The following is an 18,634-nucleotide window of genomic DNA, read 5'->3' on the forward strand; positions in this document are numbered from 1 at the left end:
CTGCTCCTTAGAGAAAGTATTGAAAAAAATGGGGGGGGGGGGGGGGGGGGGGGATAGTCTCAGCTTTTCATCTTTTTTTCTTGCTTTTTTTCAACCTTCTAGTTTGAAAGTTTAGCACATTGCACATAGTTATGTCATCAGCATCTAGCATAGTAGCCAAATGTTGCCTCTTGCTCTTGAGTAGAATTTTACTCTGTTCACTTTCTGTACTGCTTTCAGTTCTGAAACTTATGCTTGAAGCATATTAAACAGCTTGATTAGCATTCATCACGTGGTTCTTTCTCAAAAGGAAAGTTATATGAAGGTCTTGTTTTATATGTTTTAATCTTATGTCTATTTGTTGTGTCTCCATGGCCAAGAGTAATGTATATTTTGTAGCTGAAACAGAAAGGGTGAGTTTGGGGTGTCATTTTCATCTGTAGGGGGCTGCATCTTAAGTTTGGATTGACACCAGGAAGAGCTCTGATTTTTGCCCTTATGGGGCAGTGTCATTACCACCAACCCTTCTTTCTGCCTCCAAACAAGGTTTTCCTTTCCAGTTGCCCTGTACCCACAAAATGGAGTGGGTAAGTAAAGCTGAGGTAAAAGTACTAAGTCTCTCAATTCGGCTTACTCATTAGGGAGTATAGTAGGCTGAGAAGAATGTGTTTACTTGTTGCAGTTGGTTTTGCTAGATGGAAATGTCATATTCAGTTTCTGCTAATATTGTCCCATATAAACGTCACTTGTTTGTCTGGTATATATGCTGATGAGCTCCATCAGTAGCTTTTCTCTGTGAGGTAACTAACACGGATTTCTCTCCACTATTCAGACACCGATTTTCAGAAGAACTTGAAACATGCTAAAACCTAATATACTTGAGATCTTTCTTAAGAAAAATTGGTTGAAATATGCTAAGGGGCTTAAAAGTTCTCAGAAAGGGGGTGATAAAGAAATAAATGGGAAAGATGGAGCGACAGACATGATGCTTAGAATAGTTAGGGTTAGTGAGATCACTGGTAGGAAAAACTGAATGATGATGACTTACAGAGGTGGATTTAACATACTGTGGAAAAAAAAATAAATCAGTCTGACATTTTCTTTTCTTAACTCAGAGCAGGCTCCTAGTTTGAACCATTTTATCAAGTGTGTTTTACTACATCTGTTTGTTTTAAAGCCTGATTTCTGAAGCTGACTCACATCTCCTTCAAACACTGCAAAGGTCTATGGTGGTGAGGTTTTATCTGTCACAAAGTCAGTCTGAGGTATGCAGTCTTGTGTCCTGTGATGATTTAGGGAATCTGTGAAGAGTTTATTAATTTTTATTCGATACTGAGAGTCATAATTTTTATTGTCAAACTGGAAAGCCCAGAATCTCAAGGCTTTTTTTCAATATAGAAAAAACAAATGTTTGCAGAAAGATGAATTGTACAAAACACGAGTCACTGTGCATAAGTTATTTTTCTTTTTAATCTCACCTTCTTCCAGCTAATCTGTTGTTTTACCTTCTCTTTATTCCTTTCAGACAGCATAATGAGCTATGTTCTCAGGGACTTGTTCTGGCTCTTGTCTTTGTTCCCAAAAGGTGCAGGCTGTGCCCAGTGTACTTTCTTTCAAGAGCAGCTTAGAAGCAAGAATTCATTGCTGAATGAAAGTATTAGAAATCAAGGGAGGAGAGCACGTGCATGCGAAGTCCCTCGTGTATCCAAAGTTACCATGCGCACTTCTGAATCCTGCTGATTTCTTTTTTTTTGTCTTTTCTTAGCCCTCCCCAAAACTCCCTCTGGCAATCTGCCTGATCTTAATGTCAAATTGAATTACTCTTTCTTTAAAAATTAGGATAGTGAAACACAGTTTTGTTTACATGGCTAAGGAACTCTCAACCAGTTCAAACTGTTGGCATTTGGCCTTGGTCTGGGAGGAAGCACTGGGTTGTCCTCTATGGGTACTAGCTCTCCTGAGGATCACTATCAACTGATCTGGCTCATTCAGTAAATAGAAAACAAACAGTTTCCGGTACTGGAAGAGAGACAATCCTCTTTCTGCAGGTTCTGTGAGACTAAGATTAAAAAATAGGGCTTTTGTTTTTGTTGTAACCAGACATTTTTCTCTTTCCTCTACAGTGAAGATTATAGAAAAATATTCCCCTGAGTCTCAAGGGTAAAGAAGAACAAAGAGACATGGTCTAACAAAGCACAAACTTCCCACAAGCACTTGTGTTAGATGCTGCAAAAGGACAAGTCATAAAGACTAATTCCTAACATGAGTGTTCCTGGAGCTGTAAGTGCTAGGACACACATGGTTTGTTTGTAATAAGGGAACACACTGGAATCGTTTCAGGAAATGCGCATAACTGAGCTATTAATAAACAAGAATTATAATATAATTGGGCTAGATGTTTTTATGGAAACAGTCCTTCCCCCATGTAAACCAACAGCCCTAATGCAGCCCTAAACAGCCCTAAAAAAAAATGCCCTAATGCAGTGTCAGTGCTCTAAGAGTTGGGCTTTAATATGAGGAGGCAGCTCCAAAAAAATCCTCAAGTCATGAAGTAAAAATAGAATCGGGATACTGAATTAAGTTGTAATGCTTTGAGTAGTGCCTGGAGTTCTGAAAGGTTTCTTTGCAGAGGGGCACTGCTCTGTGGAAATGCCTTCCCAAGCCCCAGGACCTTACAGTATCACCTCCAGTCTCCAAACTCTCTTACTGTGTGTTTGAAGATACCTTTTGACTTGCTGATTTGTGAAAAATTGAAAGCCCCAGTTTTGCTAGCTTTACCTCAATTTACCTGTAGCACCAGTCAAAATTGTAGAACAGAGACGCAGTAAGGAACATAACAAAGGTTAATTTCTAATTATGTGTGGAAATGAAGTTACAAAAAGATGGTGAAATATGAAACTCAATTCTAGGTTACAATTATGATGACTCGTTGGTTGCTGGCAGCTCAGTGCCTGTGATCTAGAGCTGGATGTTCTCCCCTGGCACATCCCCACAATCTCTGGACCAGTCAGGGCTTCACCTCTCGCAGGCTATTTTTAAAGAGTCCTGCTTCCTTTTAATATAGATAAAGTATCCGGAGGCTTAGCTGAAGGTTTGTACCTTTTGACTGTGAAAATACTCCAGGGTGTCTTCTGAGCTACTCACCTTCGTGTCCTAGCAGACAGTTTTTGTGCGTTAGCTTTAAACAGCTTTTCCAGATCTGTCTGGCACAGCTACAGTACCTGAACCAATTTCCAGCCACGTTCTGCGTATTATGAAGGCTTTGTTGTGCGGCAGGTTTTGGCCTCGGTTCTTTGGTGTGGTGTCAGCCACATGGGGAGACCTTATGTGAGGTATCGCCATATGAAATGCCAGAGGGTGCCAGGCCAGACACCCTTCTTTCTTCTCCTTCCCTGCATGGTTTGAATCTCCTCATGTCAAAGTGACCTGTTCATTCTGGCTTTGGGTTGAGAAAGACATAGTATATCTGGTAATTTAGAAGTGATATAATTCTCTTTTATTGTGAATTAAAAACAAACAAAAGAGTGCAAGAACACAATCCTGTATTTTTTATTTTTTTTAAGGAGATGAAGGCCCCTCTGACCTTGTGTGCACTGTGGGTTTTGCTTCTGTGTCTAGAAGCAGAAGTGGGTTATTACATACCCATAGATAAGCAAAGGAGGATGAGAAAATGTAAAGGTTAGGAAAGGAAAAAAAACAGTTAAAATTCAAGAGGTCAGTTTCTTACCTCCTTACAAATGCAGCTAAGAAAAAAAAATATACTGACTCTTTGAAGAAAGATGTGCAAATTAAGCTAAGTAGAAAATGCAGAAGAGCTAGTAGTGACGCTGGGAAGAGTTAACAGTGGAAGCATATGCATAAAACGTGTATATGTAAGCCTATATCTAAGAAGCCTATATCTGACTTTACAGACAAGTGTTGTTAGACTTGAGGGAATGAGTATCATCCAGAAGGATACAGGCGGAGTGAATACTTGCTTAGTTTTCACTTGCGGTGAATCTTGCAGTAATGCCTACTCTTTTATATGCTTATAAAAATTCAGCTGTTTCTAGATAAGACATTAAAACAAGCAGATGAGTTCAAGAGCAAAAGATTAGTCAGTTTGAACAATTTGTCTGCAGAAGAGCTGGAGGAATTTAAAAATGAAAGCTGATGCCAAAGTTGTGTATTGAAATCTTGAAGTTTTGGACATGGAAAGGTAGCAAACATTGTCTTCCAAAATGTAATACTTCCAAATCTGCTGAGAATAATTGGCATCTGCCTTGGTCTGGAGTATATGGTACTAGCTGGCCAGATAAAATTAGTAAATAACTGGATCGCTAATCAATCTGGCAGTTTGTGCAGGCTTGTTTCTTCCTTAACGCACAATAGGATGTATAATATTCTCGTGTTTTGATTTAATCTTGTTAAACTGATCTTGTTCTCACCATGTGGTAGCAGGAACAGTTTATAGAAACATGCTTTCAGAATGTTTTTATAGGGTGTGATTAGCTCTAAAAAATCTTAATTCTTTTAATACATCTAAAGCAGAAAGCTTTATAAAAGGAACTGGGTGTGCTTAGTGTTAGTAAGGTTACAATGAGAGCATCATAAATATCAATTTTTGAAATCACGTCTGTCCCTCCTGTGTTTTCAGAAGTGAAAGGACAAAAAGTGGAGGCATTATTTTCCAGTTAGAATGCTCTATGTGTAAAAACACCATATGATGGGAATTTGCTAGTGGCAGTTAACATTTGGTTCAGAAATATTCAACTTGGAGTAAGAAATGTGAGTGAATTGTTCTAGTGTATGCTAAGTTTTCCTTTCAAGTTATGTATCTTTCTGTAAAATTGGCAGTAGGTATAAAGTGCTCTAAATGCACCTGGTATTTCTGGCAGAAACACCTGTGACTTACAAGGAGAGGAGTGACAAGCGAGGAGAATCTTTTATCACAATACTATGGCACATCCTAGTATTCGTTTGAAATACTTGGTTTTCAGGTATATTTTATATATATAAATATATTTCTTTTAATTTACAGCCTTGCTGATGCGTGGGAAAATGATTTTGGAGTTCATCCCTTAAAGTTTCCATCAGAAACTTGTCTGGAATTATTGCTGATACTGGGATTGAGTACCACCTCTCTGCCCCCTTCACTTCAGTGCATGAACTCTTTTCAGGTAAGGAGCAGCTGCTATTTCAGTATAATGGTGTTATTTCTAGGAAATAGAGAGATCCCTGGGGCCCATAAGCCCTTTTAAACTAAATGTTTATCTTCTGGTGTTGCATAACTCTTCATTAAATTATATATAGCAAAGGAGAATTTCTTTTCATCCTCAGTTTTTTCCAGTAGTAGTGAACGTAGACCAGGGCAAGCAATGCCATTGGGTTTTTAAACAGTGAATCACTGTTTAAATTTAGTGTTTAAAGTAAGAAAATAAAATTTTCAAACTTAGTCTGGAGTAGCTATAATATTCAGTAATTTCAATAATTCTGTTGAAATGCATCATTATATAAAGTCGTCTTGTCTTAAAAAAATTAAAAAAAAAAGTAATATATACACATAAGTCCTCAGCTAAAAATAAAGATTGACAGTGGTGAAAGCCGGTTGGAGCAATAGGACAAAATATGCAAGCCAGTGTATAAAATTAGTAGTGAAGCATTCACAGTTTTGTCCCATGTGAATGTCACTCTATGTTACTGCTGAAGTTCTCACTATTCATGGAAATTTTCCTCAGAAAACCATTGTTGCAGGCGTGTTAAATAGTGATTTACATGATCTAAGCATGTTTCTGAACGCACACAATTTTTAAAAGCAGTATATACAGGCATCTTGATTCATCATCATGCAACAGATCAACTCATCCTTTTTTCTTTTTTGATACTTGTCTTCCCTTGTAGTTACGTAGTGCATTAGCTGTGAGTTGATGCAAATCTAAACTATCAGATGTTGAGCAGTAAACGTATCTGAAGCTGTGTTTGACAGAATAATGGTCTGATAGAATAATGGTCATCTTAGCAGAAATGAGTGTCCTAAAGAGTCCGTAGCAGAAAATCTTGTACTTTCTATTTGTCTGCATTCACAGTTTTCAGTTAAGGCAAGAGAATATGTAATTTGTGCTCCTGAAATATGTTCAGTGAAAGGTAATCTTATTGCAGAATTTTGGAGCCAGAAAGAACCTAGGAAGAAGATGGCCATAAAACAAAATCAAGTAATTGATCTATAATACGGTTACAGTGATGGACAACTGCTGAAAACACATCTAAATGTTAGGAAATAAATATGCACCTGCATTGTGTCCTTCCTTTGTATCCTGTGAACTTGAAAACAGGGAATCTGTGTATGGAGATCTCTCAACTGAACAGCATCCATTTATCATTTCAAAATGATGTTTTAATACCAAAGGTCAGGATTGTTACTGGATTGTACATTTGGAAGCCATAAAATTGAAGAATATCCTGTTTCAAAGATTGGTAAATAATAACTATTCGTACAGTTGACTAATCTGTGTTTCCTATTAAGAAGTGAATGTTTTGGTTGACTAATCTAGGAGAATGGATTCATTGTCCATTACATTGTCGATAATATGTGATAAAAGTCTAAGGTCATGTACTTAGGATTTTTTTTTTTTAAATCTGTGTAGAGATAGCAAACGAAAACAGACTCTGTGTGTGTGCTGATGTGAATCAGTAAATCGAGGAAGGTTTTTACCTAAGAACACAAAATACCTTAGACTTTTCTTTTTCCTTGTCAGAATCTGCATGCTTGTACTTTATTGTTCCGGGGCATTTGGGATTCATCAGACTTTGAACCATCAAACCCTTAAATCCTTGCGCTGCTTGGCCTAGAGACAAGTCAGTGGTGGTGCTCCCCAGACACAGAACGGGGATGCCTCGGGAGTCTTTGTGGTGCCTCTCCGGTGGGTTGTGCCCTGCTGATGGCCGCTGGCACGGTAGGGCCCCACAGTAGGGGCCTACCTGGCCGTGGAAGCCCTCGTTGGTCACCAGGAGAGGTGATCGCTGAGGAAGGATGCGGTGTGTAGTTTTTCCTGTGACTCCTGTAAAAATGTTTCACTTGGAGACTTTGTTTTCCAAGCACATCCATCTGTGAGGGCAAAAACCCAAAAATGCCAATTGGAGTTTAGGAACCCATGTTTTCTGAATTTGTATTTGTTCCTTTTGGCCTGTTACCGAACAGATCATTCAAACTTGAAGTTCAATGGGACCATGGAGGGTTTAATTTGAAGCAAATATCACCATGCTTTGCTGAATTGTGGGGGATACAACGTCTTTCTAGGATTGACCTGTTCAGACCTTAGTTTGCCAATCTGTGTGGCAAAGTGCTTGATGTGACAATATCAGATTGTTGTAATTTTGGTTAAGAAAATGATTTCAGGCTGAAGATACTGCTTTATCATTTTAAGCTGATTCCCATTGTGCTCTCACAGCAACAAGAAAGGAACAGATTTGTAGTTTTCAAAAAAAGCAAAGTTCTGAAACCTACTCTAATAAGATAATGTGGTGTTTTGCTAAGTTTGAGGGAAGAAAAACGGCTGTTATAATAAGGTCCTGGCTCTAACTTTCACTTTCCTTGTAGCATCATAAAATGTTTGTCCTGGAGGGCACACACCATCCAGGAAAATATTGCTTTATTTATTTTTATCCTTGGGAACCTTGTTTAGGCCTCTGTTTGTGAATCCATGAAGCAGAAACAAAATTTGCCTCAGCTTTCTTCTCTGAAGCTTTACAACAGGCTACCAGCCTTATCATTTTTTTGCCTTGTTCTTTGCACTGATATTCACCTTCTGTAAAGCAAGTATTAGAATTATATGTCCTAGTTTTTCTGTATTTTTTCCTGGAAAAGTTGGCAAGATCCACAGAGAGGTGGAATAATGATATTAAGTTGTGCTGTTACCTGAGCATAAGATCCCTCTGCAATCAAAATACAGAAGACTTTGAGTGAAATGATAAGTAATAGAAAGGCACTAATAGAAAACTCTGATATTTGTTGTGTCTTAGTGGAGCAATAGCAAAACGACAAAAACTAGTTTTGCTTTCTTAAGCATATCTGCGATGGCCTAGAAAAAGAAATCATATATATATATATATAAGCATATATATATATAATGCTTATATTTGAACTGAAAACTACTGTAGAGTTGTTTTCTTTCTTTATCCACAAGTGGCAGTCTTGTTCAACAGGAGGCCAGGTTCTAGGCCACTGAGCACTGGATGTTGAATGCTGAGGGATTTCGCAGGGAAATGACCCAGGGACGTGCCAGAGCTTTCTGCTTTCCTAAATGTTCCCACTGTTGGACATGTGATATGGAGCTAAATGGATCACTGGGGCATTTTTCATGTTCTGATAGAGTGTTTTAAAATGAATCTAACAGGCAGCTGTACATGTTGTGAACTAAAAGTTATAGTTTAGCTCATATTAGTAAAACTTTAAAACCTACTGCCAGCTACCTGTAATTAAGTAGACAGAAATGATCTTATCCATACCCCTGTGTTGTTTGAGACTGTGTTTACACCATCTCTTGATTATATTTCAGTGTTGCAGTGTTGACAAGTCAAAATCTTTAGTTGGTATACTGCATACGTGGGTGATGTTTAGGTTGTAAAAACCACATTAAGTAAATGTGTTTAGTTGCTAATCATCTCTGTAATAAACTCTGTTCTGCTTTGTGCTCTAGAAATGCTCTCTGGGACTAGCTTAACAGACTCCATATCTGTGCTGAGACATAAATTACATTTTATTTTCCAACAGCGTGCTACTGCTTAGTAACATAATATTTGAAATCCCTTTTCATTCTGTTTTGACCCTGTGAAGATTCTTCACTGTGGTTTACATCACTGGAGCAGCCTGGAAGAAAGGAGCAGCAGTAGACTACGGTACACAGCTCTCAGTTTAAAGGGGTGGGTTGATCACCACAACCAGCTTTTAAGCTTCCTTTTTTTATTTTTATTTTTTTAAATTTTTTTGTAAGAGTGGACTGTTGATTCTAGGTCCCAGGCTGCATTTGGCTCATCTCTCATTATACCTGTGCAGTGACACTGATGTTTTCTGGTGGACTGGAGAGAGTCAAATCTTAGCAAGCCTGAGCCTGGAAACTCTAAAAGGACCAAAAGGAAGGACTAGCTCTTGATGGTTGCTGGCTGCCCCCAGGTTTACCAGAGAACATGGATTTGCTGTCCTGACTTGCACTTTGCCAGGTTTACAATCCCTCACCCATACCAGGATGCCTAGAATTGTGGGAGTAGGATGACTGAAGTACTTCATATTTATCCTGGAGCTGTGCAGAAAGCAGTAAGAAGGGAGAGAGGAAGTAGCTGCTAGAAAAGATTCAGAAATTTCTTAGCTTGCTTTTGCTCTGAGCATTGTTTTCCCCCTCTGTGTTCGGCTCCATTACATTACACAGAAGGCTGTGTTACCTTACTGCACTCTTGATCTATCTGGCTCTCCACCCGAGCTGACACCCCTTTGCTTCAGGAATGGCTGGACTTTACTTTGTATTTTATAAATAATACTTGCGAGCACTTGTAGCTATCACCCACTTGAGATGCCGTGTACTTCATCACCGAACTGCTCAGCTGCTACTTCTCAGCGCAGTCTGGGAATGTGTGTTGGTACTTCAGAGCTTACAACACAAAACAGTTAACACAGGGAGATGCTTTAAAGTGACAAGTAATCTCTGCTGTGTTTTGCTAACCTTATCTTGTCTTTCTCTGAATTCAAGCACAGTGAACAGAAAATGTCTTGGATATTGAATTCTTATGATGATATATGGGGCTGTTCGGCACATTCTCTCTCACTGGTATTATTGTGGGAAACCAGGCATTTTACTTCCCATATCAAGGCTCTATTCATAAGGCCATAGAGTGTAGCAAGAGCTCTTGTAGTTAAATAGATCACAGTTTTATTTTTACTGTTACAGTTGTATGATATTGAAAGAAGATTGTGCTTGCTTTAAAGACTGCTGAGCAGTCTTTATGTTCTTGATATTCTTCAGTGCTGAACCCAGTGTCACTGGAAGTTTATCAGCACACTGTCCACTTCAGTTAGTTAAGAGAAGTAGAGCCTTTTTAAAAAATAAAAATTATTATAAAAAATTGAGTTCATGAATCAAGTTTTTTTATCACTTGAAGTCTTTTCATCAGCTGCAGAAACATTCTAAAATAGACAGTGGTAGAGATGTGAAGTAGAATGTTGCTCAGAAAATACAAAAATGTATAAAACCAGTATCCGTAGTAGTTTAATGGCTCTACTATGTGAGTATCAAAAGTATGCAAGACTCATGGAAGGCAAAATACAAAATTACTGCTGTCTCTTTGGTCTGCACATGGTCTGAGCTAAAGCATGCCTTCACATGCAGTGCTTTTTTCAGTGTTGAGACTTTTATATATCTATATGGTTAAAATAGCATTCTCAAACTTGTTTGTGGTAAAAGAAGTTAGCTTAAGGTATGCTTCAGGAACTGAGGATGATTGCAGATATACCTGTGTTTTCTGACAATCCTTTCTGAAGCAAACTGTCGAGTAAAATTTAGAAAAATATGCTCAGCTCAGCTCCTCCTTTTGTTCCCTTCTGAGCATTTGGAGCTGCAGATGTCACACAGAACCTTTTAAGTTGGACTCCACTCCTCTGGAGTTCTGTCAAACAGGAGATACTGTGGTTCAAAGTTATTTGGGAAATAGCAATATAAAAGATGAAAATATCAAGAGAAAAGAAATAGGCTTTCAATATTTTTAAATTCACCTGTCCCAGAAAAGAAAAATAAGTCCATTTATGCATTGAAATATTATCTTTTTAAACATTTTTTTTAAATTAAGCTTTGTATTACTTGCTTACTCATCTCCCACAGAATGAATTACAGATTTGGATATGTGTATGTATATTCTGCAATATTTTTCAGACAATTAATTGGATCCTAAATCCCTTAGGATTTCTTTAGACAAACTAGGGTTTTTTAATTTTTGTCTGAAGCTCACAGTAATATAGAAGCTCACAGTAATATAGAAGCTCACAGTAATACAGAGAAACCACTGCAAATACATTGCATTCTGTTGAAATACAGTAATTTTTGTTCCCCTTTACTGACCAGTTTTACAAATTGTAAACTGCAGTGAGTAAACCAAGTGTAGTCAGTGTCAGCCTCTTTTGGCTGCAAACTAATGCCCTTTCCCTTTCTGCTTTTTCCATTTTTGATTAACTCCAGTCAGTTGCTAGGATGACATAGGATGGCTTCATTTTGCTTGGGATGCTTTTATAGTTTCTTCATAAAAAAACAACACAACTGTTTCCTATGGAAAGCATCCAAAACACCTACTCTCTCTTAAATGTTTGGATTTCATTTTGCATTGCATGTGTTAATAAGTGTTTTATTGTGATAATTATGTGGAATTTTAAAGTTTGATTTGAAACAATTTATTGTAAATAGGAAACAAGTGACTAAGCCTTAGAGCCCATGGAAAGCAGATGCAGTCTTTTCTAAATAAGCATACAGATATTTAATTGACTTGAAAATAAAAGAAGTTATAACGTGTGTATATTTTTGTTTGTTTGCATTTAATAAAAGCCATAATAAATCTGTTCAAACACTGCAGAATAATTAGAGTTATGAAGTGATTTTGAGAAAATGCTGACAAGAGCAAGCAGTATTAAAAGAATTAGTGTTTCAAAGACGAATTTAAATACTTCTTTGCAGAATGATAAAAATTTCTAGGTTCAATTTAGTGATTGCCATGTTTTTCTTGTCTGCTATTTAATTGTCCTTTAATGAGGTGATTTTTATCATACCACCCAGGTTATCGGTGATCACTGTAAGCTACCTTTTCAAAAGTATCTCTAGAGCAGTCTGTGGTACTTCTTCAACACCGGGACTCTCTCCTTTTTTTAATGTTCACTCTCAGGGTCTCAAGCTGAAATAGAACAATTCTTTTCTTGAACTGTAATTACTATTTTGAAGTCTTTGTTGAACCATAACTAAAAACCATTCCCACTATTGATTCTGCATAAACTAGTAAAACAATGTCTCGTATCTGAGAACTGTTTGGCATGGATGTTCTCCATTTGCAGGGGCGTGTTGAGCTATGTCTTTTACCTCCCCTCTGTGTCCTTGATGTGACTAATCCGTAGCTGCAGGACAGGCAGGCATGCGTTTCTGCACTTTGGCGTTATGACATCTGGTGCTGCTGTGGAGATGCTGACGGGAAGGTATTATCCCACTTATCTAATGTGTGGTGTGGCTGCACTTCCTTTAATGGAAAGGAGTTGCCCGTTTCTATCAGCCAGAAACCAAACAAACTCGATCACATCTAAACCTAAGCTGAAACACTGAATGGGAAAAATGCAGGCTGAGCTTACTGCTGGAAGCATAAAATTTTGTGGTTGCTTCAGTGCTCTGTGGTGGAGAGTCAGGACCTAAATCTCCTAACCTGAGATTCAGAATTTGTCATCTGTTTCTTCCACGCCTGTTCACCACTACAGAAGAAATCAGAGAGGGCGAATCTGGGCATATCATAAGCAGAAGTAGGTTTAATTACAAAAATCATGAGCTCCTGGTGAGAGGCAGTGTACGTGTAGTACAGAGGCAATTGCCTCTTCTGGAAATACAGTTCCCTGCTGCTTGAGAGGGAAGATCTGCCTGAGGAATCAGTTCATTTGCATGCAATTCTCTCCATCTAGACTCCAGCAACAAACACCTGGGTGGGCTTCTTAAAAACTAAGTATTCGCTTGCATACGGAGAAAAAAGACCTAAGGGATGAAGTGTAATATCAGCATCTGGTGATGCATTTCATTGTAGTTTTCTTAGAAAATGTGCTCAGATATGTTATTAGCCATTTAGACGCGAATGCACAATTGATTACAGAAATCTAATTTAGATAGCCTGGTACGGCCCATCTTATCAACTCCTCAAACGGGGTGAAGATGGAACTAATCAGGATTGAAAGTGTCTTGATTAATACCATTCATTTTATTTCCTTTTGGCTTCTATTGTGGAAGGTCTGATTTTCCCAACTCATTTTGAATTCTAAAAGTGTAGCTGTTTGCTTAGGTGTTAATTATCCACTGTGTCCATGAAGTCCTATTAGACAGAAACTGAGGGTTGATGTTCTTCATGAACAGGCACCAAATGCCCAGAGTGTTTATCAGGAAAGTGTTATGAAATGAGATCAGCCAAATACCTCTGTTTATGTACCTGAATATATACCTAAAGAAGAGTCTTTATATGGGAGGCCTGATACATTTCGAGAACATCTGTTTTTCTGTATTAACTGAGAGTGTCACCCTTCTGACTGAGAAACAGGCTCTGCTCAAAAGAAATGTTTAGACCCATGTAAGATCAAATAATGCTGTATGTGTTTGGTGTAGTTTATAGGTAATTCTTCTGAGCTGCTTCCCTCCAAAACTTTGATTTATCCAAGTTAGTCTTAGCTCTGTGCAGTTCGTAATTAACGGATTGACTTGAGTGAGGAGTAAGTTCCAGTCTCCCAGCAAACAAGGTACAGAAATCTAGTTATCAGCTGCACAGAGCTAGGCAGTCAGCTGTTGTCTTGAAAATAATACTGAGTCACTGGACAACAGCGATTCTATAATGGAAATTTTTTTCCTTAAGGTTTCATGTTATTATGCTGTGTGCTTTGTGAATGGGTATTGTTATGGAAAGCTGTGATGCTGTTCATTTCCTTTAAGAGTCTGGATGGAAGTTTTGAAACTACTTAAGAAGCCCAGAAGAAATCTGAGATGCATTTATAAGGTTGCTTCTTAGTGGGTTTACAGGTGCTTTAAAAATAGATGGACTCGGTCTTACCAGATTGCAGCTGTAGGCTGTGTATTATCACAGATTACAAAATTCAGAGGGATCCTGAAAGAGGATGTCACTAAGTCCTAGCATTGTATTAGCAGGCAGGGCATCTTGCCAAGGCACTCAGAGCAGTTGAGCAGTGTTATGTGTTGAAGAGCTGGAAATGGTAATGATGTCTTCAAGGAGACAAATGGGCAAATATACAGAAGTCTGCAAAGCCAGACTGTAATAATTGAATCGATGACTTGACTATGATAAAGTACGTGGTGGACGAAAAGGAAGAGGGTTGTTAAGCTCTCCTTTTTTATTGTCAGTTGAAAATGAGTCTGGAATGGATCTTTTGGTTAAGAAGTCAGTAATGCCCCCATAGAGAAACATACGGTTTGCCTTCTCTCGGAAATACAAGTCCATCATTCTGTTGCGATGTCAGTAGGGAGTGCTGGGCTCTGAGTCTGTGTGCTTAAATCATAGGTCTCTGGTCCGTGCTTGATGGCTGGTGACAAATGGTAGTGCTTGAAAGCTCTTGCTTGTTAGGGAGGAAAACTTTAAGTTTAGAGATTTTGAAAGCTAGAATAGGAAGAAATGTGGATGTGGGGGGAGGTCAAGTAGCTGTCTGTCCAGAGGCAGGGTAAAACATGAAGGAATATGGAAGAGAAAAGCAGTAGGCTGCTGCTGTTTCCATTGACATAAACCAGCCAAATTCTGACAGACCTCAGAGAGAGCAGGACTATTTCCATCGTCTCTACGTCGCTTGCTGTTTTGACCAGTAAGAAAGATCAGTTGTGCAAATACTTGTTTGTACTGCAGCCCCACTACTTCTGAATTGAAGGAAGCGGCTCTACACATGGGCGTGCGAGGAAGTATCTCGGCGTGTACATTTCACAGTGCTCCCAAAATACGACTTGGAATACTCTACAGGAAGAAGAAAGAGAAGGGCACAAGGGTATGTAGGTATTAACACAGCCTACTGAGATGCAGCAATCATTTAGCCTTCAACGGCAAGCTGTTAATGCCTTGAGGTGAAACCTGGCAACCATTTCGCAGCACGTAGGAAAACTTGCAGGAATCCGACAAGGCACTAGCCAAGTGAGATCACAGGGAGCGTCGTCGGGTGGGCAGAATGGGAGTGCTGCTTGGACTTCCGCCAGGCTTTCTGGTTAATGTTTCTCTATCGGTCTCCCAGCAGCTTGACAAGGGAAATAGGAAATGATTCTGCCTGATGGAAAATAAATATAAAAATATTTTCCATATCATTAACGTAAATTATAAAAGCATAGGCTATAGAGGAAGAGACTGTCTTAACAGGTCAGTTCTCAGTCTTCATTATTTTTGTGAGTTTTGGCATTGTGAATTGATAAAACAAGCTGGGGAGCTAAATTCTGTTGCTTTTAGTAAGCTTGAATTTTACAAGGAAAATAGAAGAGATTAATGTTTATCACTCTGGCTACATGAAAAATAGTCTTGCCTGCAAACTTGTACAAGTAAAAATGTTGTAATCTTACAGACTATGTTGGCTGCTCGGTCCACTTACAAGTTCTTTCAGAATGCTTGCTATTCCTAAATGTGACCCTGAAAAAGACAGGACATTGCACTGTTCAGATGTTTTCACTTTCTGTAATTGCTATCACTGACTCGAGTTCTGGTTATTATCAGTAACTGTTTGCCTGCATAATTCAGTTTCAGATAGAAATTCTTCTTGCTGTTGGTGCTCCAGTCTTTGATGCATTTCTTTTTGCGTTTATATTTAAATGTCCTACTGTATCAAAAAAGATGGCTATCATTGTGTAATGGGGGATGACTAGCTAACAGATTTCTGTTTTAACTCACCAAAGAGCCTGCTGCTTATTCTTTGTGATGTTTTCGTACAAAGTCTGTTCCAGTCATCATCCACCAGGTTTTCAGAATACATTACATTCTAGGACTGCTTTGTTTTCCTCTTTGTTGACTACTTAGGTTTTCTGCAATGGTGTTTCCATGTCACTTTTTCATTTCTATTATGTACCATTTTACTTTGTTTCTGTACCACTTATGAGCAGACAGCCCTGCAATTCATCTATGCCTTTTCACTGGTTAGAAATTAATTTCTAGTACTCACTGTTGTCTGATTTACCTTACTTCTTTTCGGGTAAGGTAGAAAAACTGAGGCTGGGAGGTGAACAACTGAGCTTTACATCCTTCTGTGGAACAGCATAGAAACAACTTTCTGCTGAACACACCGGTTCTTAATTCAGGTTGCGTTCTCTGCTTCCACAGAAAGGAAATACATTTTCAGCTATATTTTTATAGAACAGTAGCTAGTGACTAGTTAAATTAATCAAAAGTGTCTATTCCACACGGTTATCCTGGGGATATATTCCATTAAGGACTGCTCTTTCTGTTTTAAGGTGATATCTAGAATGCAACCAAATATTATCTGTAGAACTTAATGTGTTTTATTCTGTAATTTTTTTTTACTTTCCTCCTCTACTCTTATTTTCTACCCCTTCCTGCCCCTTCACATAGTGCTCTTTCTAAAATCTAGACTTAATCCTGGTAACAGTGAACAAGGTGAGAACTCTTTTAGTTTGAAGGGTTTAATGTAGACTTTTAAGAAGAAATTCAATACCAAATAAAATTAAATCCACGTTGCATACCACGTAGCTAACCTTCAGAGGTTGCAATTTATCTATGTAAGTAAATAAGAATTTCACTTTTTTTTTTTCTTTTTCTGCTCAAGTGCTGATGCTGTTGGAGAGCTGGAGCTGGAGAAGTGCTCCAGCAGTGTAGTGCTCCTCTGAACTCTTCTGGGAGGAGCCAGGATACTGGTGAGGCCAAAATTTGACAAGGAGGAGACCATTCTCTAGTTTGTCTGCTTTTTGGACCAATGCCTGTGAGGACTCTAGCAGTCACCAATGTTATATCCACAACACCAGATTAAGATGAAGCATAGCTCCAATTCCACCTGGAACTTACTGTGCTCCTGTGATTTAGTTAAAATGAACTGTCAGAAGTGAGATGCTGCTTTTTTAAATGTAGCTCAGAAACTAGAGAAAACCCTGGTGAAACTCAGCTGCTGAACCTATCGAAGTTAATGTCAAAACTTTTTGGTTTCAGTGGTGCAGAACTGGACTGCAAATGAACAAACCAGCCACCTGGATTTATTGTAGGGAAATAATTGTTGTGGGCTCTGTGAAAGTTCCTCATTAACACTATTGGATGTGAACTTTGTAAGAAAATGCTTGGAGCTAGTCTCTGATAGCTATTCATTAGACAAATGAATTAATAACTGTGGTTTCTGGTTCATGCAGAGGTTTCTCTGGTGTTTTTCTGTTTGGTTGGGTTGTTGTTGTGTCCCCATCATTTCTTTGAACACTTCAAATAATATCAATGATTTAAAGGCTTCACTCCACTAGATGGGAAAAAAGATGCTTTTAGTGCAGTAGTGCTTACACTCTTCAGCTATTGATATGATGTAATATTTTTATGCTTGGGTAAATATAGATTTTGAATAAAAGAATTTAATTAACATTGAATAAATGTTCCTCGTAAGGAGAAAATTCTCCAGTGCTATTTCATTAACGCTTCATGCTTCTAGCAGTTAACTAATTTAATTTCACTCCTGGTGTTCAAGGTCTGTGCTTTTCTCTCCTTCTGTCTTTCGATCTGTCTTTTAAACAAGCTTTGTTTGTATTTAATGGCTGGGGAAAGAAGTTCAGTCAGGGAAACAGAACACAAGGAAAAGTGCAAAGCATTTTTTCATTACCTGGACTTTGTGTAATACACAGTGATTTTGTATCTATGACTATATGTAAAATATACGTAGTGTGAAAAAAAAAAAGGTATTTGGAATGATTTCTGAGGTTTGAAAGACTAGAGAGCCTGTTTTAAAAAGTCAGTTATAGGAAAATGAGTGATTTTAAATAATTAAAGTTAGGTAGGATCAGTTACATTGCACATTCAATTTGGCTTACGAAGGAATATGAGGGTCTGGGGGTTCAGTATATAGTTAGCATTTTTTTAGTTTATTTGTTTATGCAGTGTAGTAGAATTTGTATAAAGTGTTTAAATTCAGGGTGCAAGTGGGTGAAATGTGGCAAATGATCAAAGTAAATAAAAGTATTTGTTCAAATTATCTGTAAAGTGATAACGCTTTTAGTGTGACAAGTCCAGGAGAGTGTCTAAGGCAAACCTTTCGTCTGTCCCCCCCCCCCCCTCAGTGCAATACAATTGAATTGAATTTATCCCCATAGAAATGTGAGATTTCATTCTTTGCTAGTTCTTGGTGTTTACCTTATGAAACTGAGAGAACAGAATCATTCAGGTTGGAAAAGACCTCTCAGATCATCTAGTCCGACCTTTAATTTTGAGCAACTGCAGGTTATTTTATTCAGGTTTTAAGATCACGCTATGATTGTCAACTTTGGATCCTGTCCATTTTGGGATCCTTCCCGTTTCTACCTATATTCTTAATTATCATCTGTCTACATTTCTGCTAACGTATGCTGGTTTTCATTCATTGAGTTTTGTGAAGTGCTAAATATGTTCATTTTTACAAAGCAGATGAATTAGGTTTTAATAGCATTTTTTAGTGGCTTTGCTGTAAGGAAGGAGTTTTAAACAGTATTTTAGAAGTCTTAGAGCAGACCAATGTGTTATAATAATTGTACTTCAATAATCCAGAATGATACCTCAAGGGAGCTATGACTCCAGTGTATAATTTGTTCATATATACTTGTCCTTGATGGTAAAATTGGATTAAAAAATAAGAATAAGAATAGAAAGAAAGAAGCTGGAAAACTGATTATCCTTGAAGGTCATTAGTGTTTTCTAAAAAGAAGAAAAGGAACATGAAAATCTCACTGTTAAAGAAATCATGCTAGCGTTGTTT

At 38.1% G+C, this 18,634-nt stretch overlaps 1 protein-coding gene across 3 annotated transcripts in view; it reads left to right on the forward strand.

Annotated features, from left to right (window-relative positions):
- The window catches only part of UBE3D (ubiquitin protein ligase E3D), an 81,990-nt gene that overhangs the window by 41,276 nt on the left and 22,080 nt on the right, over window positions 1–18,634 (forward strand). Inside the window, exons 9-10 of one of the 3 annotated variants that reach the window (XR_010830488.1) lie at window positions 5,000–5,138; window positions 16,484–16,571. Coding sequence is in view for 2 of the 3 variants with exons in the window: in XM_066994618.1 (XP_066850719.1) it covers window positions 5,000–5,138; window positions 6,118–6,159 (181 nt within the window). In the remaining variant the exon portion in view is untranslated. Of the gene's footprint in view, window positions 1–4,999; window positions 5,139–6,117; window positions 6,611–16,483; window positions 16,572–18,634 lie in introns of those variants that run through there. The other 2 variants (XM_066994618.1, XM_066994619.1) reach the window with 2 other exon arrangements.

The sequence above is a fragment of the Anser cygnoides genome, chromosome 3 (assembly GCF_040182565.1).
Source record: "Anser cygnoides isolate HZ-2024a breed goose chromosome 3, Taihu_goose_T2T_genome, whole genome shotgun sequence".
Lineage (NCBI taxonomy): Eukaryota > Metazoa > Chordata > Aves > Anseriformes > Anatidae > Anser > Anser cygnoides.